Source organism: Callorhinus ursinus, unplaced genomic scaffold (genome assembly GCF_003265705.2).
Source record: "Callorhinus ursinus isolate GAN/ISIS: 27379988/994484 unplaced genomic scaffold, GSC_fseal_2.0 scaffold3, whole genome shotgun sequence".
In the NCBI taxonomy this organism is placed as follows: domain Eukaryota; kingdom Metazoa; phylum Chordata; class Mammalia; order Carnivora; family Otariidae; genus Callorhinus; species Callorhinus ursinus.
In genome coordinates, this window is record NW_027397065.1 from 45220418 (window position 1) to 45244837 (window position 24420).

General features: G+C 40.4%; 1 protein-coding gene across 1 annotated transcript; it reads left to right on the plus strand.

Moving 5' to 3' along the window:
* The first annotated feature begins 10526 nt into the window (after positions 1–10526).
* MED7 (mediator complex subunit 7) lies at positions 10527–18981 on the plus strand. The gene is made up of 2 exons (XM_025867152.2): positions 10527–10629; positions 17654–18981. Exon 2 carries the CDS (start codon positions 17671–17673, stop codon positions 18370–18372), a length of 702 nt encoding a protein of 233 aa, XP_025722937.1. The 5' UTR covers positions 10527–10629; positions 17654–17670; the 3' UTR covers positions 18373–18981.
* Positions 18982–24420: the final 5439 nt, after the last annotated feature.

Consider the following 24420-nt stretch of genomic DNA (forward strand, 5'->3'; position numbering starts at 1 on the left):
GAGAAAATATTTGCAAAAGACACATCTGATAAAGGACTGTTAATCTAAAATATATAGAGAACTCTTAATTAAAATTCAACAATAAGAAAACAAACAACCCAATTAAAAATTGGCCAAAGACCTAAACAGACACCTCACCGAAGAAGATATACACACATGGCAAATAAACATACAAAAAAGAAAAAGCTCCACATCATATGTCATCAGGGAAGTGCAGAGTAAAACAACGAGATACCACAACACACCTATTAAAATGACCAAAATCCAAAACACTGACAACACCAAGTGCTGGCGAGGATGTGAAGAAACAGGAACTTACTCATTGCTGGTGGGAATGCACAATGGTACAGCCACTTTAGAAGACAGTGGTGGTATTTTACAAAACTAAACACACTCCTATCATATGATCCAGCAATTGTGATCCTTGGTACTTACCCAAAGGTGTTGAAAACTCCACACAAACCTGCACATGGATAGCAGCTTTATTCATAAGTGCCTAAACTTGGAAGCAACCAAGATGTTCTTCAGTAGGTAAGTGGATAAATAAACTGTGGTACATCCAAACAATAGAATATTATTCAGCAAAAGAAGGAAATGAGCTATCAAACTATGAAAACACATCAAGGAAACTTAAATGCATATTACTAAGTGAAAGAAGCCAATCTGAAAAGGCTACATACTATATGATTCCAACTATATTACACCCTGGAAAAGAAAAACTATGGAGACAGTAAGAAGAGTAGTGGTTTCCAGGGTTTAGAGGAAAGGAGGGATAAATAGGTTAAGTCCAGGGAATTTTCAAGGCAGTAAAACTTCTATATGATACTCTAATTGTGGATACATATTATTGTATATTTGTCGAGACCCATAGATATTTAGCACCAGAATGAGCCCCAGTGTAAGCTATGGACATTGTGTAACAATGATGTATCAATGTTGGTTCATCAGTTGTAACAGATGTACCAGTCTGGTGGGGAATGTTGATGGTGGGGAGGGCTATGAGTAGTTGGGGGAAGGGGTTATACAGGAACTCTACACTTTACACTCAATTTTGCTATGAGCCTAAAACTCTAAAACTTTGAACCAGAAAGCTCTAAAAAATAGAGTCTATTTAAAAATTGTACTTACAGAGCTTTTTGGTTATGGAATTATGGAGCTTTCTCCTGAACCCTGGGAAGAAAACCTTTTTTTCCCCATTGGACGTGACTCTTCACATGCGCTTTGAAATGTGTGAGATTGCTATCTCTAAGGTGTATATACTAAATGATACATACATAGAGTGATACCAATAGAACTAATCAATATCGAATCTTTTAAAAAACAGAAACCACTTGATTCAGTGATTTACAAACTTTTGGTACAGTTTGACCTTTAAAAAAATTTTTCATATGAAATCTTAACTGGAATCCAGTAAACAAAGAGATGAAGGTGTAGGTGCTCTGGTTGAAGGTGGGGATGGAGGGATCCAGCTAAAGCCCTGCCAGTTAGGCTGCCCTTTGCCTCAGTAGATACCTGGAAAGCATTTCCATGACTTAGAGGCTACTGATTCCGCCTAAGAGTCTCATTTTGCTGAGAAGAGATATGGCTTGCCTAAGGTTATCTACCAGACGCGTTGAACTCTGGTCTTTCGACTCTCAGACCAGAGCTTTCTCCACGCTCCTCAACTCTGATTAAATTGGAGGGTTCCTCAGCCCAGGTTAACATGTGCTGGAGGACAAATCTGGACTCAGGTGTCAGAGTTGGAGGAAGATGATAAAGGGACAAAGGAAAGTAGATTGAGAAGGAAGATAGCCAAATCCTGCATAAGTCACAAGGACTGGAGTCTATGTACATAGGGTAAAGGAGACTATGGGAGTCTGGCTCATAAAATCTGTCTCCACCCTTTGGAGGCCCAAGGTTCTAAGAAAAGTTCATTTTGGACCTGAAAAAGGTAGAATCAAGTGGATAAAGACCTTCTCAGATAACTGCAGAGAAACAGCTTCTGGGCTTGCGGTGGATTGGGCCACTGTATCTGCAGCCCCTGGGATAGTAGCTGGCATTCAGTAGATGAGCAATATATACTGGGGAATGAATAAATTTACTAGAACACAAATGCATGATTAAACTCTAGAAATCTGTCTAAGAGGATATTGCCACTCATGCTTTCAGGAAAATAATTCCAATCTTTGAATAAGAGTCCCTTGGAAAGGGGCGCCTGGGTGGCTCAGTCGTTAAGCCTCTGACTTCAGCTCAGGTCATGATCCCAGGGTCCTGGGATCGAGCCCCGCCTGCTTCTCCCTCTCCCACTTCCCCTGCTTGTGTTCCCTCTCTCGCTGTGTCTCTCTCTATCAAATAAATAAATAAAACCTTTAAAAAAAAAAATAGAGTCCCTCGGAAGGACCTCTCCTCTTTAATTGGTAGTATGGGCACTACTGATCCTGTCTTTATTTAAAATTGTAATATTTTCGGGGCGTCTGGGTGGCTCAGTCATTGGGCGTTTGCCTTTGGCTTGGGGCCCTGGGATCGGTGACCCCAGCGTCCTGGGATCGAGCTCTGCATCGGGGACCCTGATCCGTGGGAGGCCTGCTTCTCCCTCTCCCACTCCCCCTGCTTGTGTTCCCTCTCTCGCTGTCTCTCTCTCCGTCAAATGAATGGGTAAAATCTCTTAAAAAAATAAAAAAAAAATAAAATTGTAATATTTTCTCCATCATGGATGGATTTTTGCCTTCCTATTTATCTTTAAAGTACTACATTTAGGTAATATTTATCTTGATTACTGAGTTTTGCTCCCCCTCCTTAATTTTGCATCTGAGGCAAGTGCCTCACACCTGACACTAGTCCCAGTCCTGATGTGAAGTGATATCAAAAGCAAGCAGCTCACATTGTACACACTTGCCATTCAGAAGACATGGGGTTTTTCTTCTTTGTTTTGCTTTTGATCAATATCCATTTTTCACCAAAAATATATTTAGCCCTGGCTATGTGGGAGGCAATGCTGGGATTGTCAGAGCTGATGCCAGATAAATCAGGAACTGAGCTCTCACCACATAAATAAAGCAGGTGGATAATTACGACTTAAGGAAGATAGGTGCTGTAAGTACAGAATAGAGGCTATAAGAGGATATAGAGTTCATTTTTACTTGGGTGAACTTTGAGTAACCCTTTGGAGAAGGTCACATTTGATATGGACCTTAAAGAAGGACCTTTAATGGGTGGGATATAGCCCAGATTCTTTGGGGAATGTGTAGGAAATAAATCAAGCAACCAATGAAATGGGTAGATTTTGTGATGACTCAAAAACAGTTACGATAATGGCATGGCTATTTTTTCTTTGGTGAAATTCCACATCATAATGTAAATGTGGACTCTAACCACAGTAACAGCTACAGCAAATTATCCAAAAGGGCTTCCCTACCTTTTTGTAGGATTCTAAATCCTTTTTAAGTTCTTCAGCTTGCAAGAGCTAACTGAAATTGTCCCTCAGTGGGACCTCCTATGTGGGGCACAAATCTCGCTGTTGTAAATCAAAGTGTAAACTGGGGATAGTTCCCAAATGCCAGGGTTACTGCTGCCCCCTGCTGTCATGGAAAGGTGTAGCAAGCAAAGCAAACAGCTGGCATCCTCCCCTCCCATTTGCTACAGGCAGGTCTGGGTTGTTGAGATGGTTGTTAGTGATAAAGTCTGCAGTACTGGAGAGACAGTAACACGAAAATGGTGATTACAAATTGAAACTATACAGTAGACTGTGGGGGAACAATGCATTAGCCATGACACTCACCCGAAGTGCATTCTTTAAACAATATATATGAGCTAATAAAAAGCGTATGACAGGAAGAAACAGGGACTGGAAATTTTAATTTTCTAGCCTCCATTTTTCAGTCTGGGCTGATTAACAAGCAGAGATACAATGTAATTGACTAATATGAGCTCAGAGATTTTTATTTATGAACTCAGCTAACAATGAGAGAGGTAGTAAGACCAACAAAATCAGAATCAGGGTAAATGGTACTGGAACAATTGGACTCCCGCATGCAAAAGAAAGAAAGAAAAGGAAGGAAAGAAGGAAGGAAGGAAGGAAGGAAGGAAGGAAGGAAGGAAGGAAGGAAGGAAGGAAGGAAGGAAGGAAGGAAGGAAGAAAGAGAGAGAGAGAGAGAGAAAGAAAGAAAGAAAGAAAGAAAGAAAGAAAGAAAGAAAGAAAGAAAGGGAAAGAAAAAAGAAAGAAAAAAAAGAAAAAAAAGAAAAAGGAAGGAGAGAAGAAGAAGAAAAAGAAAGAAAGAGGGATGCTTGGGTGGCTCAGTTGGTTGAGCGTCTGCCTTTGGCTTGGGTCATGATCCCAGGGTCCTGGGATTGAGTCCCGCATCAGGCTCCCCGCTCAGTGGGGAGACTGAGTCTCTCTCTGCCTGCCACTTCCCCTGCTTCTGCTCTTTCTCTCTGACAAATAAATAAAATATTTTTTAAAAAGGAAAGAAAGAAAGAAAGAAAGAAAGAAAGAAAGAAAGAAAGAAAGAAAGAAAGAAAGAAAGAAAAGAAAAAAAGAAAAAGAAAACATGGGAAAAATCTTTGTGACTTTGGGTTAGGCAAAGATTTCTTGGATAGACTAAAAAAAGTATAAACCATAAAAAAAAAAACAGATAAATAGGACTTCATCAAAACTAAAAACTTCTGCTCTCTGAAAGACACTCTTAAGAAAACGAAAAGATTAGCTACAGACTGGGAGGAAATATTTACAAAACCCATATCTGATAAAGAATTTACATCCTGGGTGTGTGTGTATGCACCTGCGATCTTACAACGGAATAGTAAGAAAACAGAAAAGCCAATTGAAAAATGGGCAAAAAATTTGAACAGATAGTTTGCCAAAGAAGGTACATATGGCAAATAAGTACACAAAAGATATTCAACACTAGGGAAGTGCAAACTAAAGCACTACATAGCTATTAAAGAGTAAAAGGAAAATACCAAGTGCAGTTGAAAATGCAGAGTAACTGCAAGTCTTATAGTTTGCTAGTAGAAATGAAAAATGATACAGCCTCTTTAGAAAACTGCTTGACACTTATATAGCTAAACATATAACTATTATAAGACCCAGCAATCCCATTCCTATGTAGTTATTCAAAAGAAATGAAAACGTATGTGTATATGAATGTTTATAGGAAAATAACCCAAACGTCCATCAACTGGTGAATGAAGAAATGAATTTTGGTGCATCCACACAATAGAATTCTCCTTGTCTGTAAAAAAGGACAAACTATTGATACATTCAACAACACTGATGAACCTCAAAGGTTTTTATGCTACGTGAAATGTCCACATACTGTATGATTTCATTTATATGACATTCTGGAAAAGGTAAAGCCATATGAACAGAAATCAGATCAGTGGTTACTAAGGGCTGGGGGTGAAGGGAGGGGGTTGAATACAAAGGGTGCACAAAAAGAATTGCTTGGGATGATAGAAGTATTTTATATCTTAATTCTGGTGGTGGTTGTTCTAGGACAGTATGTATTCATCAAAACTCATTGAACTGAAATTAACCTGAAGTTAATTTTATTGTATGTAAACTATTCCTCAATAAACTAATCTTAAAAAAAAATCAACAGGGTAGAGAAAATATTTCTGCTGCCATTTAGGCTCAAATGATAAATAATGATGTCTTTTATGATGTGCCAAACTCCTGAAGGTAAGATGCCAGTCACCATGGACCCCTGCCTGTTTCTGCCCCTCATCTACCACTCTTCCTTTGCTCATTAGTTGGAGAGAACGCAGGCCCCCTTTGTCTCTGTAACTCCGGAAGATCATGGCAGCCTGGGGCTCTTTGTGCCTGCTATCTTCCAGGCCTTTGCATGGTTGTCTCCTTGTCATCATTCATGTCCTATCTTCAAAGTCACCTCTGGGAGAGGCTTCCCTGATTACCCTCAATAAAATAGCTGCCCCCCAAACCACATAATTATCACATTATTTTGCATTATTTTTTTCCTCCATAGCCCTATCACTATCTGGAATTCTTATATTTGTTTGCATGTTGCTGTCTGTGTCTCTCCATTAGAAGGCAAGACTTTGTCTTTTTTACCTTCTATAAAGTGCCTGGCACAGTAGACATACAGTAAAGATTTGTCGAATGGACATATTCCTTGTCAAGCTATAGAAGGCATCTTTAAGGAGTAAACTTTCCTTTCAGATTCTGAAAATATAGCTACAAAGATAAATATTTATTACATGCTATATTTTCACTAGCCCCTTTCACAATATGAATTTCATACCCTTATTTATTTGTAGTTTATTGTAAAGAACACCAGACTGAGAGTTAAGAGTTCTAGATTCTAGCCTTGATCCTGCTATTACCTGAAAGACACTGCACCTTTGGGTCCAGCAATTCAATTTCCTAGGAAATTGGAAGTTTATCTCAAGAAAAGTTTATCTCAAGGAAAAAATTGGACATATGTACAAACAGATATACACCAGGATGTTCATCCTGTGTATTAATAATAGCAAAAATTAGAGGAAGATAATTTCACACAATGGGGCTTTGGCTAAATAGACTGATTTATCCTTCCATGTCACACTGTGAATTCATTTGAAAATGATGATTGAATTCATTTTGTTACTTATACAATAAATGTCCATTGAGTACTTGCCAATTTCAGCCACTGTTCTAGGTGCTGAGAATGTAGCAGTGAATGAAACAAAGGCCCTAACACTCATGAACCTTGTATTCTGATGGAGAAGAAAGACAATAAAAATAAATAAATATACTTCATAATATGATATCATATCCCATAATATTATATCACTTCATAATATGATATCATAATATGATATCACATATAAGTTCTATGAAGAAAGGATAATGCATTGTAAAGGGATTGGAGCATCCCCCAAGAGAATGATTAGGGAACCTATTTTATATAGTGACCAGGAAAGACCTCTCTGAGGGGGTCACATTTGACCAGAGACCTGAATGAAGTGAGAAAGTGAGGCATGTCAATATCTGTGGAAGAGAGTTCCAGGCAAATACAATGCCCCTGAGGCAAGAGTTATGGTGGCAATTTTGAGGGAAAGAAATAAGGCCTGGAGAATAGTGAGCATGGAAAAAAATGGTAGGAAATAATATCGGGGAAGCAGCCAAGGACTGGGTTTTGTAGGCCCTTATATAGGCCATTGTGAGGACATTAGATTTTTATTGTAAATATGACAGAAAACCTTGGAGAATTCTGAATAAAGATAAGTCTTCTATTTTAAGACTGTGATAAGTACGCTAGGGGAGGACAAAAGCAGGAGCAAGGAAACCATTTAGAAGGCTATTTCAGAAGTCTGGTTTCCAGTCCTGGGGCATGGGCTAGGACCATAGCAGTAGGAATGGTGAAAATTGGTTATATTTGGGACTTTTACTTATTCTAAATAAAAGTGATACAAAAAGGCAGGTATGGTAGTCTCAGAGAAAGAGGAGTAAAACATCTTCGATTTGAGTCTTTGCAACTGAGTGAAGTGCAATTGAGTAAAGGATGTGTGATAGTGTTTGTTAAGGGTGTCCGAGGATAAAGGAGAGTGTGTTGCCAGGGCTTGGATATCACCTGGATATTACCACTTGGATGAGATTCCACTAAGAAGTGAGAACTGAGTGCTGGGGCAATTCAAAGGATCAAATGTGCCAAATGTTGCTGAGCGTGGAGTAAAATGATGACTAAGAATAACCATGGGAGGGCCTGGTGTAGGTCACATTGAATAAGGAAAGGGTTAAGGTCCAGGCAGGAAAGATAGGAGGCCCCTGACTCTCCGGACTAGGCTCACGAGGGGGGCTACGTGACCAGGCTCACAGAAATCCCGGATGTGGAGAAATGCTGAGATGTACAAAACCAGAGATAAAGGGAACAAATCAGACTGCCTGGCCCTGAATGTTAGGGAGCGTTTTGTTTTGTTTTGTTTTGTTTTGTTTTTTTGCAGCTACATTGTAATCACAGAAACTGACCAGACCTCAAAGAAGTAAGCCATTAAGGATGTTATCAACCATCCTTGCTCAAACCAAGATGGCACAAGATTTTCAAGTCCACAAACTTCCTGGTCATTTCTCAATAAAAGACTGCCAGTAAAAGCCCACAGTGGCAACCCATTTGGGACCCCTCTCACTCTAGAGAGCTTTTTTCTTTCCTTTCTGTTCTCACCTTCACTTAATAAACTTTCACTTCACTTTGCCCTTTTATTCTTCCACTCTGTAAGACAAGAATCCTGCAACCTCGTAACAACATTGGTCTTAGTTGGGGAGAAAAGTCTGATTGGGGAATGCTCACAAGTGAATGGATTTCTTCAACAAATACATTGATATGGGGGGAAAATTGAGATGGAGAAGGCTATTAAAAAGAAAACCCCAAAGGGGTGCCTGGGTGGCTCAGTCGGTTAAGCATCTGACTCTTGGTTTTGGCTCAAGTTATGATCTCAGGGTTGTGGGATGGAGCCCTGCGGGCTCCATGCTCTGCCAGGAGTCTGCTTCTCTCCCTCTCCCTCTGCCCCTCTTCCTGGTGCTCTCTTTCTCTAAAATGAGTAGATAAATCTTAAAAAAAGGAAAAGAAAACCATCCAGGTCCAAGGTGGAGTCACTTGTCCCCAGGACAGCAAACTAAGACTTCATTGCAGTTTCAACCTTTCCAGGAGCCGAATTTTGTTATTATTTTTTTAAATTTTTTAAAAGATTTTTTTGAGTTTTTGATCTGAATTTTTTAAAAAGATTTTTATTTATTTGAGAGACAGAGAGAGAGTGAGAAAGCACAAGCAGGGGGGAGTGGCAGAGGAGAGGGAGAGGCAGGCTCCTGGCTGAACAGGGAGCCCGATGTGGGGCTCCATCCCAGGACCCCTGAGATCATGACCTGAGCCAAAGGCAGACGTTTAACTGACTGAGCCACCCAGGTGCCGCAAGGAGTGGAATTTTATTTATTTATTTATTATTTAATTAACTTATTTATTATGTTCAGTTAGCTAACATATGGTACATCATTAGTTTTTGACGTCGTGTTCAGCGATTCATTAGTTGCTTATAACACCCAGTGCTCATCACAACACATGCCCTCCTTAATGCCCATCACCCAGTTACCCAGTCCCCCCAAGCTCCTCCCTTCCGTAATCCTGTTTGTTTCCCTGAGTCCAGAGTCTCTCCTGGTTTGATTTTAAACCAATCAATCTGGAATTTTCTGGTCAGCACCAAATGAGGTAATCTGTGGCATGGGACATTGCCCCTCACTCTCAAAGGAATAAGAGGTAATCTTCACAATAAGCCCCTGCTCTGCCCCTTAAGGCAATGTGACCTTGTGTGAAACAAAACTTTTCTTTTGCTAATAACTTCTTTGCTCCACCCTCTTTTCTGTAAAAACCTTCCATTACAGAACTCTTCTGTAAAGAGTTCCCATTTACTTACTGGGTGGGATTCTGCCCAATTCATGACTAGATTAATATAGCCAATTAGATCTTTTAAATTTACTGGGTTAAATTTTTATTACTTAACAGAGTCTTTAGATTAAAAGGTCATTGAAAGACACATCAGCCAGTCTCAACAGCTTATTGGGTCCTGAAACAATTGGTATCCAAATAATGACTTGATTTTGATGATTTTTTTTCCCCTTAGGGATAGAGAAGTGGGGAGGGAGGGGCAGAGGAAGAGAGACAATTTCAAGCGACTCCAGGCTGAGCACAGAACCTGACACAGGGCTCGATCTCATGACCCTGAGCCAAAATCAAGAGTCAGACGCTTTTACTGACTGAGCCACCCAGGCGCCCCTGATTTTGAGGATTTTAAGTAATTACTAATTTGTTTTTAAATGAAATAATGGTTCTGTGTTTATAGGGGAAAATGAGTCCTATTTTAGAGACGCATGTTGAAATAATGTCTAGCTTTAATGGGTAGCTACTCATTGAAGGTGGGTAAGTACACTTCTCTCTACTTTTGTATATACTTGAACCCCATAATTTTGTAAAAAATTAAATTCAAATAATCTTATTTTAAAGAGGTAAAGTTGAAAACTTTTTATCAGAATAACCTTATTTTTTATGTCCATTATGCTCTTGTAAGATCCCCACGAATTTATAAGTCTGTACGAAAATTACCTCCGAAAGAAATCTTTGATACGTTTTTTAATTTGTTAATCTGTTACCTGGAAATATAATTACACATGCTTCAATTTCTAAATGAGAATAAATATGAATGTATAGTGAAGAAATGGAAACTGAGAATGTTATTGATTCCCAATCATGTTCACAAATATTTCGATTAAAAAAATAAATGTTATTTTTGACAGCGGGATTAGATATATAATTTTTAAAAATTAAAAAATCTGCTTATCTGTATTTTCTAACTTCACGTAAGGCATATGGATGCGTTGTTTAAAAAGGAGCGAAGCTACCAGTTGCTACTTCTACTGATAGAAAGTACTAACACATACGCCCCCACCTCCAATGCCGCAGGCGACTAAACCTCCAAAGTGGGGGAGATATGCGCAGGCGCAATAGCAAGCTATTGGTTGGAGGCGGGACTAGAGCCTCACCTAAAAGACAGCTCTTCCAGCCAATCAAAAGACAGCGTCAGGGGCTTCTTCCTGTGGGAGGCGGCCGGAAGTCGGATTTCGGTTGCGGAGGCGAAGGCGGCTCCGGTGTTAAACCCTCAGCTGAGGTGAGTGGGCGGCGATGGCTTGGGGCTTCGTTCCGCGTGCATTTCTCCTTCCGGACCTCGCGGCTTCCTCAAGGCGGGCTGGGAATGGGGGAGGCTTGGCGCGGGGTATACTCTCTCATCTTCCTCTCCCTCGTCCGTCGGATGTTGCCGCCTCTCTGCCGCTCGTGGGGAGCCGGGTGGAAGGTGCCCTCGGCGGGCTTCCTCTGTGTGGGGAGGCCGAGCCGGACCTCAGGTTGGGAGACCTGAGTTCAAGTCCTGCGCGCTGCTGGTTTGCTAAGCTGTGTGGACTTGGCGAGTACTTTAGCCTCCGGCTTTTGTCAGCTGAGAGTGACCATCCCTGCCCTCCCTCTTCGGGGAGAGATGCTTAAACCGGCTGAGTTAGTGGGGAGGTGGGGCTGGAGGAGGCCGGCCCATTCCAAGCCTAATGGTCACATTCATCTGGTCTGTTTTTTTAAGAAGCTGCTTTCCATCTGCCCCATTCACCGTAGACGAAACGAATCACATGTCTGGGGGCGGGACCCTGGAATACCTTCCTTTTTTGGTTAAGCCCCTAGCTTGGAACTAACACTATAGAAGGTGAATCTTGAGTCAGATAATAGACTGTAACCCTTGGCGGTGGTTTTACTAAAGATAATGCCTGCCTTTGGAAAAGTTCATTCTAGGGAAGTGATAGAGAAATAAACATAACTGCTGTAATATGTCAAGTTCCTTTTAAAGATTCATGGTTTATTGACTCGAGAGCTTGTACTGTGTAACGAAAAGGACCCAGAATAAGAATTCTGGCTGTGCTTTTTACTAGCCTTTTGATCTGGTGCAAACACTTCCTCTCTAAAATGAAATCGACAGTAGTACTTAACTCAAGAATTGGTAGGAAGACGGAGAGGATTTAAAACGCACCTGTCACGGAGTTGGCTTTTGGAAAATGGCAGCTTGAAAAGAGGAATGCACGTGGTGTTAGGAAACACAAAACAGGACGCCCAGCTAAAAATGTCTGAGTGGGGTGGAACTTGGGCTGTCTAAAATTGCTTTTGAAGTGCCAGATCAATGCTAATTCTCGGATTTTGGTAGTAGTATGGTTATAAGGGAACATTATTTGGGGGAGACCAGTAAGGCAAGTGAGGGAAAATGTTAACGTTTGGAAATTCTGGGTGAAGAATATGGAATGTTCTTTGTACTTTTCATTCAGCTTTCTATAAATCAGAATTTACGTTAAAAAATTGTCACTATTTGCAGCTATCCTGTGTTGTAAATTAGTGAAACGGGACAGTGTATAACCCCACCCTCATGAAGTTTTACCCCTTTTTCCTTAAGGGCTGCATAATACTATATAGAAATATTTTATCCACTCATATTGATGAAGTCACGTATTATTTCTGGCTTTCCGTACTCTTCAAACATTGCAGCATTAAACACCCTTAATACACATTTTTATGTCCTTGTGATGCAGGAAAGACCTTAGGATTTGAAGCCACTGCTGGTGCCTGCTACCGCGGGATTATGTGGAGCAAGTGATTTTATACCTTGGGGTTGGGAGAAGTAAAGATAAGGGAAGTTCCAAAAGGACTTTTATATGTTAAAGACTTGTGGGATCCTGGAGGAATGTTATAATCTGCCTATTTCAAGTATTTGTCAATGGGCTACAGGTTGTAAGGAGGTTTAATTTTAACTACATTACTTACGCCTTTGTTTCCCACCTTACTTTCTCTAATTCTCTTCATTCAGAGGGTCGTCGCAGTTTTAGAATAAGGCTTATAGCTGTTCTGGCCCTGTGGGGAAACTGGTTGGGGTGGGAAGGACCCACTCACCTTAGTTCTCACAGAAGCCATCATCACAACCACCCCACAACATTCTTGAGTGGTAGGCCAGTACTACCCAAGAGAATATACGAGAATTCTCACACACACTGACAGGAAACAAATATATATTTGGAATGTAATTTGGCAGTATCAGAATCTTAAATGCTGATATTCTTTGAACCAACAGTTCTACTTCTAGAATTTTATCTTGTGAAAATATTGGTACAAGGGATGTGGGAAACAAGAATTACTAAATTTCCTTACTACCTATAGCTCACTGACAAGTCCTTAAAACAGGCAGAGTGACATTCCTCTAGGGATTCAGCTGCCTTGATGTTAATATTTTGCTAAGGGCAACAGGTAATCTTAGCCCAACCCCCAGGATCCTGTGAGTCTACTTTAACATATAAAAATTCTGTTGGAAACTTCCTTTGTCTCTACCCCCAGATACATGTTAGCAATCATCCCCGAAGTATATGGCCCACTGATAGACATCTGAAGGGTCTCATGACTTAGTTTTTACTAACCAGTAATAAATGACCTTTCCTAACAATAGCTAGCCCCCTCAGGATCCTGGAAACCTTGTTTCCTGGGAGGCTTACACTATCCCTAACTCCCTCCCAACTTTAAAGTATTTAATGGGCGACTCCTCAGGACCCCAGTGCAGTTCTTACTGCCCATGGGTCTTGTCCCCTTGCTTTAGTAAAACCACGTTTTGCACCAAAGACGTCACAAGAATTCTTTCTTGGCTGTCAGCTCCAGACGCCATCAAACTTCACCAAAAACATTCCAAAAGAACTACATCAAAAGGATAGTGTGACCTCTGCTGGAATCCAGCGCCTGTTACATGGAAGGTGTTCTATATTATATAAGTATATAATATTATATTCCATAGTGATGGAATATTTGAAATCTTGATAGTCTGTTAGATGAAAAGCATCCTTTTTAGAAATTTGCTTTTAGAAATGTATTAGTCTGAATATTTTCCTGCCTTTATTCAGCATATGCATTTTCGTTTTCCTCTTTTGTCTCTTTTTCTAGGTTTTATAAAATAGAGGTTAAAAAAAACCATCCTGGGGGCCTTTATTGAGAGTCTTCTAGGTGTTGAGATGGTGGAAGTGGAGTTGTGTACAAGATAAGCGGTTCCTGAAGTCCTGGTGCTTTCCTTCTGGTGGGGGTGGAGTCAAAAATGTTTTTAAAAAGTCAAAATAAAATTTCTAGTATTTGCTCTTGGTTAGCTTGCAAGCATTTTTCTTCCAGAAGAATGGGATTGTCTTTTAATTTTGCTTATGATGCATTTTCCTATTTTTAGATTTATTTTTGGTAGTTAGGATCTGTTGGTCTTTTGTAGTAGCCTTAGAACTTCGTAGGTTTTTTGTCTGTTTTCCTGGGTATTTTAAGCAACACTAGGATGGAGGGAGTGTTTTGTTTATCCTTTAAAGATGTATAGTGTAGTGTTTGAGATCTTTAGACTCTGGATCCTTTACTGATGAGGTTTTGGGGTACAGGTGAGGTTCAGTGGAGTGGAGTCCGGAGCCGATGACGTTTTATTAAAGCACGGGGACAGGACCCGTGGACAGAAAGAGCTGCTGCACCGGGCTTTTGAGGGGTGACTGATTATAGTTCTATGGGGTCGGGGGAGGTAAGGGAAAAGGGAGGTTTCCAAAAGAACTTTCATTCATATGCTAAAGACTCACAGGATACCGGAGGCCTTGCCATTGTCAAGTTAAGGTGTTTACCCCTCTAGTAAGTTATTAACAATTAAGGTAGTTGGGAACTTCCTGAAGGAATATACACTGCCCACTTCAAGTATCTGTCAATGGGCTGCAAGTTATAAGGGCATTTAATTGTACCTACATTTCCTTCTGAAAGCTAGGTTATTGATGATAGGAAAGCTTTGTTCTTGTAGGTTGCTAAGACATTTATAAACTGAGGGAGACACCTGTCTTGTAGGATTGTGATCAAAGTTAACTATTTGTTTTTCCTTTAGGGCAGCCAGGCGTGCCTGAGGAATATCACATGTATCCTGGGGGGGGGGGGTTGTGGGGTGTCAGCTTCTGCTTTGTCATCAGCTTGCCTTCTGTTTCCTGATCATTTACTACTTAAATCTGTGACTTTATGCTAGTGGTTCAACCATTCTGAGCCACAACTGTTTCATCTCCAGAAAGGAAAAAGAGCACCTTTTCTCACAGCCCTGAGAAAAGTAAACTGGCACATAGTATGTACTCAGATATTATCTGTTGTTAAAATCATCATCTCTGGATACTCATTGTCCTATATTAGACAAACAGTAAAGAATCAAAAGAGTGAATACACGTTAAGGGTGTTTGTACATATTTCCAAATTCCATTGATTTGGAGCCCTCTTGAAATGGATGAAGCTGCTCAACAAATACTTATGAAGCTTATGTGTGTGCAAGGTTGTCGACATAGAACTATGATAAGAGTCCTTCCCGTCATGGAGCCTATAGTCTGGCCAGGGAGAGAAATCAAATACTGGTTCAGAGAATAAAAGAAGGAAGGTAGGATCTGGATTTGATGACTAATCAACTAAGTTATTTCTTCAGAGGTGACATTTTAAGCCACTGCCTGAAGCAGGAAAAGAAGCATATGAAAAGACCCAAAGGCAGAAGAAGTTGGTATAGTTAAAGAATAGTGTTGAAATACTAGATTAAAGACGGTACTCCTAGGATACAATGAAAGAGAAGGAATGTTGGATGAAAACAGTTATGCTGGCTATTATGTGGAAGAGCAGTAGTGAAAGCAAAAAAAGCCCTGGGGAAACCATTATGTTCCTGGCAAGAAGAAATGGTGGCTTGGTCAGAATTGCTGAACTTGAGATGGTGAAGGTGTGGAATCAACAGGATTTGATAAATTTGTGATGATAGGGAGGGGAGGGGGTCTGAATATTTTATGAACCACCCAGAAGGAGTTCAGGCAGTCTGGATTGGAGGTAGAAAGTACAGAGTCATAAACACAGAACAGGGTTTCTCCACTTTGGCACAATATTTTGTTGACATTTGGGGCTGGATAATTCTTTGTTGGGGGCTGTCATATGCATTGTGTTTAGTAGCATCCCTAGCCTCTACCCATTAGATGCTGATGAAGTTTTAGAATATAGGTGAAGTTCAGTGGGGTGGAGTCCGGAGCTGACGACTAAGAAAGAATTCTTGAGACGTCTTCGTTGCAAAATGGTGGTTTATTAAAGCACAGGACAGGACCCATGGGCAGAAAGAGCTGCTGCCCCGGGGCTGTGAGGGGTGGCTGATTATATACTATGGGGTCGGGGAAGGTAAGGAAAAGGAAGGTTTCAAAAGGATTTTTGTATGTTAAAGAATATTCACAGGATACCGGAGGCTTTGCCATTGTCAAGTTAAGGTTGTTTACCCTTCTAGTAAGGCATTAACATTAAGATAGTTGGGAACTTCTGGAAGAATGTCACATGTGTCTCACCCAAGAGTGGGGGGTGGGGGTTGGTTGCAGGGTGTCGGGCTTATACTTTGTTTTCAGCCAGGCTTCTGTTCCCTCATCAATGCCAGTAGCACCCCATCCCCCAGTTGTGACAAGTAAAAATATCTCCAGACCTTGCCATATGTCTCCTGGTGGTCAAAATTGCCGTTGGTTGAGAACCACTGGTAGAAATGGTGTTTAATAAAAGCCATGGAATTGACTGATAATAACCCAGGGAAAATAAAAAGCAGAGGTCTAAAACTATTGGCCCAAAGACCACAAAGATTGTTGTAGACAAGTTATTTTTGACCCCACAGTACTTGATGATCTCTGGAATTAATTACCAGTACTTACAAATTGAGAGATTTCTGCATAAAATCTGATTTTTGCCCTCTTTTAAGAAATCAAGAAACTGAGGAGCAATGAGTCTTCTTTATCACATGAATGCTAATGGCTGGAGGTTTTGAGATTTGGCATTCATATGCTTAATTCATATGAATCCCTGCCCCAGAGTACTTAACTGTTTTAAGTTGCTTGCCTATTCCCTTTGGCACTTGAGTTTTTGATTCCTTAATTTACAGTGAGAAGAGGGCCCCAGAGCAACCCTCTTGAGACAGGTCAACATTAAAATTTGGGTAGAGGAGTGGTGCTAGAGGAGATTGAGAGGGAGTGGCCAGTGAGGTAGGAGGAAAACCTAAATGGAAGCTCACAGAAGCTGAGGGAGAAGGGACGTGTGTTGAAAAAGAAGAAAATGCTGCTGAAAGATTGAGTAAAATCACCTTAGAAAAATATCTATTGGATTTGCTCGTGTGATGATTGTTGATGACCTTGTTGAGCAGTTTTTGTGGAGTTAAGAGGTTGAGGCTAAATTGGATAATGACTAAAATGAATATGCAGAAGCAGTGAATTATGAGTTGGTAAAATTATAGTAGATCATGACGCCTTTGACCACTGCCTCATTGGTTCTCAGCAGCATCCTGTTCACCACTGTGGCTTGGTGGTACCTCAGGGCTGCTCCACAGTTGCCCTTAGTACTTCACAAATTCCCAGAGTAAAACTGCCTCCAGTGTATTTGCCATCTTTGCTGTTGGATGGTGGTGTTATACCTTGAAAATCTGATAAGATCAGTTTAAATGAGCAGTCAGGGTTTTCTCGTTTTATCATATACCTAAGCTTAAAATGGAACCTCTATTTAGAGCATATGTATAGAGGATACATTTGGGTTTGGAATTCTGCCGTTGATATAAAAAAGTTAATGTGTCCATAAAAAATGTAGTGTACATTGCAGGGGAAAAGGTATAGAATTGGATCATCATTTTATCAAAGAAGCTCAGGTGATGATACCAGCTGTCTGAAATATAGCAATGTTGATGTTATAAGTGTTTGCTTTTGGAAATCAATCTATAATATACAACAAAAGTGATTGTGATATGAGATGGGGAGATAGCATGTGTGATTTAGCTATAGAGGGGGTAGAGAAATGATATAACTGGTGAGGGGTGTGGGATCCAGATTTTATTTATAGATGAAAATACACTACATACATTTTTTTGTGCCAATGAAAGTCTTAAGCAGAGAAGGAGAAATAGTTGGATGATTGAAGATATAATGCTAATTAGAAAAAGATGGCAGCCTTTCCATGTTGTTTTAGAAACTAAGGAGATCATTTTGTCCTGGGCCCCAAACTGCCAAGGAAAAAAAGGAAAATACTGTCTGTAGTCACCCAGTGTGACAGGTTTGTTTTGTAGCTCTACTCTAATCTTTGGTTTCTTTCTGTAGGTTCTTGATCTTCCGCAATGGGTGAGCCACAACAAGTGAGTGCTCTTCCACCACCTCCAATGCAGTACATCAAGGAATATACAGATGAAAATATTCAGGAAGGCCTAGCTCCCAAGCCTCCACCTCCAATAAAAGACAGTTACATGATGTTTGGCAATCAGTTCCAATGTGATGATCTTATCATCCGCCCTTTAGAAAGTCAGGGCATCGAACGGCTTCATCCTATGCAGTTTGATCACAAGAAGGAACTGAGAAAACTCAATATGTCTATTCTTATTAATTTCTTAGATCTCTTAGATATCTTGATAAGGAGTCCTGGGAGTATAAAACGAGAAGAGAAACTAGAAGATCTTAAGCTGCTTTTTGTACATGTGCATCATCTCATAAATGAATACCGACCCCACCAAGCAAGAGAGACATTGAGAGTCATGATGGAGGTGCAGAAACGTCAACGCCTTGAGACAGCTGAGAGGTTTCAGAAGCATCTGGAACGAGTCATTGAGATGATTCAGAATTGCTTGGCTTCTTTGCCTGATGATTTGCCTCATTCAGAAGCAGGGATGAGAGTAAAAACTGAACCAATGGATGCTGATGATAGCAACAATTGTACTGGACAGAATGAACAACAAAGAGAAAATTCAGGTCATAGGAGAGACCAGATTATAGAGAAAGATGCTGCCTTGTGTGTCCTAATTGATGAAATGAATGAAAGACCATGAAGGATGTTTCTTTTTGCTTTTCTCTTTTCCTTTTCAGTAAATGGTATATACTCGTTAATTTGCTCTTGGAGAGTCTTAAAAGCGCTATAACTAGAAGTCATGTGAACGGCTTGACTCCAGCTTTATCAATTATGAGATGTCACAGGCGTTGCACTGTATGGCAAACATAGGGAAATGAGTATATATGTATACATTAAGAGTAATCACCTTAAAAAGGAAAGTGCTGCAATTGTGTGGAACATTCCTGGATTTGGAGTTGCAGAAAACATCGAAGATATCCGCAGTAATAGCAAGCTTTCATCTTTGAAAAGTAGATTTGTCATTTGCTTTAAGAGTGGTAGATAAATAAAGGATATCAAGTTGTATAAATGTGAAATTATAAAATCTTTAGATTTATTTACTTAAAAATTTACTTGATCTCTAAAAATGTAGTATAACATGTTAAAAGAGAGGAACCCCGTAGAGTTATAAAACAGCAATTTTATTTTTCCTCTTGACTGCTTCTGTAAACACACTATCTCAGCTTCTTGTTCCTGCCCTGGATAGGTCTATTTACTTTTTTCCAGTCACTCAGATAATAAATCCTTTGATCCCTTTTTGTTACATTCATTTTAGTAAAATGTCTATGTAATTAGCTATACATTTCCTTTAAAGCTATACTCAGACTTGCTAAGGCTGGAATCCTGCAATGGGAAGGGGATTGGTAACAGAGACCGTTGGATTGTGTACTGGAGATGCTTGTTCCCCTGAGATACGGCTGCCATGCCAGGGTCTACATTTTTTCACTCTTGGGTCTACATTCAGCCATGGAACTAAGTTCTTAGCCTTGGAATATGGGTGCAAAAATTCAGGCCTCCATAACAGTTTCTTGGCGTTTTCCTCCATTTTCTTAGCTGCTGGTTGGAATGCCACACCTGGGATAACTTTGGAAGCCATTTGAAGATGATGAAGGTTCAGTCAGTTGGGTCTTTAAATGACTGGACTAGACCCTTCGTTTATTAACTACCCACCCACCCTAGCTGACTATGTGGGCAAGAAGGCAGCTTGTTTTTGAGTACTGACATTTTATTTCTGCACTTTCTTTACTGCCCTCCATCCTCTCTTCCACCAGGGTCTTAGTGGAGAGCGTACTTGGTATTTGAAGTTCTTTGCTGGTCTTTCTATCTGTGTGGGCCCGTGGTTCTCAAAGTGTTGTCCAACAGCATTAGCATCACTTGGGGACTTGTTAGAAATGCAGATTCTCAGACATCACCCTAGACCAACTAAGTCAAACTCTGTGGTAGGGCCCAACAAGCTGTGGTTTAAATAAAGCCCCCAGGTTCTGATGCACACTCAAGATTAAGAATCACTGATAAGGGGCGCCTGGGTGGCTCAGTCAGTTAAGCGGCTGCCTTCAGCTCAGGTGGTGGTCCCAGGTCCTGGGACCAAGCCCTGCATCGGGCTCCCTGCTCGATGGGCAGCCTGCTTCTCCCTCTCCACCGCTTGTGTTCTCTATCTCAAATAAGTAAAATCTTAAAAAATAAAAAAATCACGGATAAGGGGGCCATGGTTGCTCAGTTGGTTAAGTATTTGCCTTGGGCTCAGCTCATGGCCTTAGGGTCCTGGGATCGAGCCCTGCATCAGGTTCCCTGCTCACTGGGGAGTCTGCATCTCCCTCTCCCTCTGCTGTTCTCCCTGCTTGTGCTTTCTGCCTCCTCTCTCTCAAAAAAAAAAAAAAAAAAAAAATTCACTGATAAAGGTAGTATCTTTTCCAGAGGTCTACTTTTAATTCTTCTCCCAGTTCTTGGTTCCAAGTATACCACCCTTCAGGGATTTGCTGTATTGAGGTTTATATTCCTAGAGCTGGCGAAGTCCAGTTTAATGTGTCCGGAGGCCTATTTTGTATATGAAACATTCATGCATCCTTTTCTTGGGAGTGTAGACTGTTGCCAAGTAGATAGCTCTCTACTAGACAGGCAGCTAGTTGGGCAATTTTTTTTTTCTATATGTGTTTGATAAAGATTTTGGGGCACTGGGAACACAGTCCAGGCTCTCAAGATTAAATTGAAGGGGGAGAGGAACCCCCCATCTTTGGGGGAGCAGCTGGATGTTGCATAACACTTGAGCAACTCTTCAAAGAAATCTCTCCTTTGGCCTCAACCATTTTATAACTTTGAGGATGTTGGGCTAGGAGGTACTAAACCAATTTTTGACTGCTTCACAATTATGGAAAGAACTAAATGAGTCACGTAATGTAAGAGTCACATCATTTGTGTAAGAGTGTGTGTGTGTATGTAGGTAGGGAGGATTAGGGGTTAAAATTCCATGAGGAATCTAATTTGACTTTGGGAGGATCTGATCTTGGAGGCCTGGGTGGCACCTGACTAAAACTAGAGTGCTAATGTGAACTGCAATTACAATGAGATGTGGGAACACTAGTGGTCTCATAGTTGTTGCGAGTTTAAAAGTTACAGTCTTTCAATCTTGTGAGGGTCAAAATACATCTCTGCCTACCTAGTTATAGTGAATATTCCTGATAGACTGATTCCTCAAAGCTAAATCTCTGGAATAGCCTGTCACCTCTTGAAATTACTGATTCCCAGACCGCAGAGATTCTGATTTCATTGTTCTGGGGTGGGGCTTTGGCACTGGTTTTAAGAAATCTCTAGATGGCTTGACTGTGCAGTGGGTTAAAGGAATATTGTATTAGTACACTGCTCAACCTATTTGAAGCAAAAACAACTTTTTGAAAAGATAACTGCTGTTTCATGATTGAAGGATAAATTGAACATCCAAACTATGAAGAGGACTAGGAGGATTTCCAGGGCAACTGGGACTCAAACTTCATTCAGATCCTTTCATTATTTCTCCTATTTTCTTTCTGTTAGCTCCATTCTCTTTACAAACCAGCCTTTTTGTGAATGGATGGAGAACACAGCTGCTAGCAGTTCCCAAGTGTTAAGTCTTCGGGCACCACTGTTAGATAAAAGGAAGACTGACTAACCAGCCCAGAGGGGGAATCAGGGGTGGTATTTCTGATTCCAACTGGGCCAATCAGTTGGGGCCTAAATCCTGTAAGAATTTGGCAGTCCCCAAAATGTCCATGTTTGGGAGACGGTAGTCCACCTCTCAGGAAGTAGGTGCTGAGTTGGTCAAATTGTAGATATCCACTATAAATTGAGCACATGTAGATTTTTGATAAAAATAAGCAGGTTGTGCTTGTTTATATTCCCAAACTCCCTACCGTCACTGTTCATTTATTAATTGTATCCATTTAGTGAAAATTGTGGTCCTCTGCCTGACACCGGTCTAGTTACCATGGAAATGGAGAGTGGGGAGGAAAGTGGAAGAAAGATAAACAAGAACACAAATGAATTAGTTTTTGAAGTTCTAAGTTTGTGTTTTAACTATCCAGCCATTGCAACACTCAGAAGAATCTTGCTTCTAATTTTATTCCTATTGCCTGCTCTAAATTCCTTGTCTACATTATCTTTTCAAGTTAGGTTTACATGTTCACATTTGTTAAGGGCTTTGGAAGGGAGCTTCATCTGTGCTGTGCTGTATTTCAAAGAAAAGGCCTGTGCTAGGTTCTGAGGTCACTGAAAACAGCAAGTACAAGTGTCTCGTGAGGAAATAAGCATGATTTGGGTGAGAAAGGCTATTAATGGATGCAACAGAGGTAAGAGGTTGGAGCTAGAGAAGCAGATGGAGGGCAGAGTACAGGCAGATGGTCAAGGGAAGAAGTTTGCTTTATCCTAATTAGATGGGAAATCAATGGCAAATATATAGAGAGCTTTGCTAGCGCTGTTGTAATCACTTAACATACATAAATTAGTTTTATCCTCACAGCCTCCTAATGCAATCAGTATGACTTTTTACATCTATATTACAGGTGAGGAAGCAGAGGTTCAGAGAGGTTATGTAATTTACCCAAGGTCACCAAGCTAGTGAGAGGCAGAGCCGGGATTGAAATCTAGTTTCAAAGCCTAAGCACTCAACCTGCATGCTTGAGCGCCTTTCTACTGCATCATATAATTAATAAGTCATAGTGGAGCCTAGAGTGGAATCCCATATGTTGACCCTAAAGTCCATACTCAAGGCACTACAAGATACTGGTCTAAGGGAGGAACAGATTTGTAGATGGAAATGATGAGCTTCCTTTGAACAAGTAAAGGCGTTTATGTCTTAGACTTCCTCAGGTATCCTAAGGAGATACTGTGTTTATAGCGCTAATCTTCCTCAAAAACCGCTCTTTGTAGGTGTTCTTCCACTTTGTGAGACTGAGGATCAGTTTTGTGGCTTGCCCAGGTGGTGTATCCAAATTAGAATCTAGGTCAGGAGTTGGCAAACTTTTTCTGTAAAAAGCAGGTTAGTAAATATTTTAGGGATTGAGGACACTAAGGTCTCTGTCTCAACTACTGAACTATACTATGGTAAAAAGCAGCCAGAGACAGTAACTAAGCAAAGGAGTGTGGCTATGTTCCAATACAACTTTATAGACACTGAAACTTGATTTAAATAATTTTCATGTTATGAAAATCAAGAAAAATCAAATTCTTGATTTTTCCCAACCACTTAAATAACCCTTAGCCTGTGGACTGTACAAAAACAGGCAGCTGACGATTTGGCCCACAGGCTGTGATCTAGGTGGTTGCATTCAAAACCCTGGAGTGTGCTCACAAAACCAGTAATAGCCACAGAAATAAAAACTACAGGATTGTTGTAAGGCCTAAATGAGATTATGGCTACAAAGCATTTAGCACAATTTGTGGTATTTAGTAAGCTATCAAAGGTCAATTAGTATCTTTCCTGCTAAGTCCTTTGTCTTCATTTGGCATTTAGACCCCAGAGATTTAAGAAGTTTTCAAATTGCAATGTGATTAGTCTAACAGTAAGTGGCACTCGTCTCAAGTTTAGAAGCTGCCGCCAGGGAGTAGGAGGGAGAAATTCAGGTGCTGCTTATGATACTGAGCTTGTTTTCATTCAACCAGTGAGACTTGTTGCCTGTTCCTCTGGCCTACAAAGTCTTTTCTCATGGAGAGAGCAGGGTGTGAATTTTTCAAAATACTTAGTATTATGTTGTGAATACAAGTCTTTTGATCAGAGCCTTTCTCTCCTGGACAAGACCTGGGGAAGGCCTCAGCACTACTGGTTAGTACTGAGTGAATAATGACAGATACTTCTCCCATTTGCTTAACACACATGACCAAGATCTATGAAGCTGCTGGTTCCCTGCCCCCCACTCTAATTTGGAGTAAAGGATGATATTCAAAGGATGGGAGTCAGATAGGGAGGTATGGCTGGGTTGACCAGGAATGTATTGTATCAACTACAGGGAAAGATGTCATTTGGGTCTTCACTGATTTTGTCATTCATTCATTCAACAAACATGAAGATCTGCTTCAAATACCAACCAACTGTTAAGAGCCATTCAAAATGAAAATACTGACATGGAAAGATATTCTAGATATGATCAAAGCAAGTTTGTAGTCTGTGTGTAGTCTGAGTTCCTATTTGTGTCTATGTATATTCAAATTGGAAAATTAAAAATGATTTTGTGGATGAAGACATTGAGACTCAAGAATGTGACTTGCTATACACCAAGGACACTTCAGCTAGCAAATGGCAGAATTAAAACTCAGGTTTAAAAGAAAAGAGAAGACATGGTAGAATTGGGGCTCCACTATTTATTGGCTGTGTAGCCAATTGAAACTCAATTTCCTTAACTATGGTAATTCTTATACCCATCTCATTGGGTAGGTACTGTTAATGTTGAGAATGAAAGAGAAGACCCATCCTAATTCTTTTTGAAACTCATTTGTTCCCAAGCAACATACACAGTTAGGTCTTAGGCTTGCTAATCATCTGTGCAGAAGTATCTGATCTGGAAGGGCTAAGGAATTACCTGGGAGGCTTATGTGACGCATGAGCCTGGGCTACTTACACAAGAAAGTGATAAAAAAAAAAAGGAAGGCACAAATAATAGAAATGAAAAAGGGACATTCCTATAGATTTTATAGACCGTATGAAATAATATGAAAGTATTATGGAAAACTTTATACCAATAAA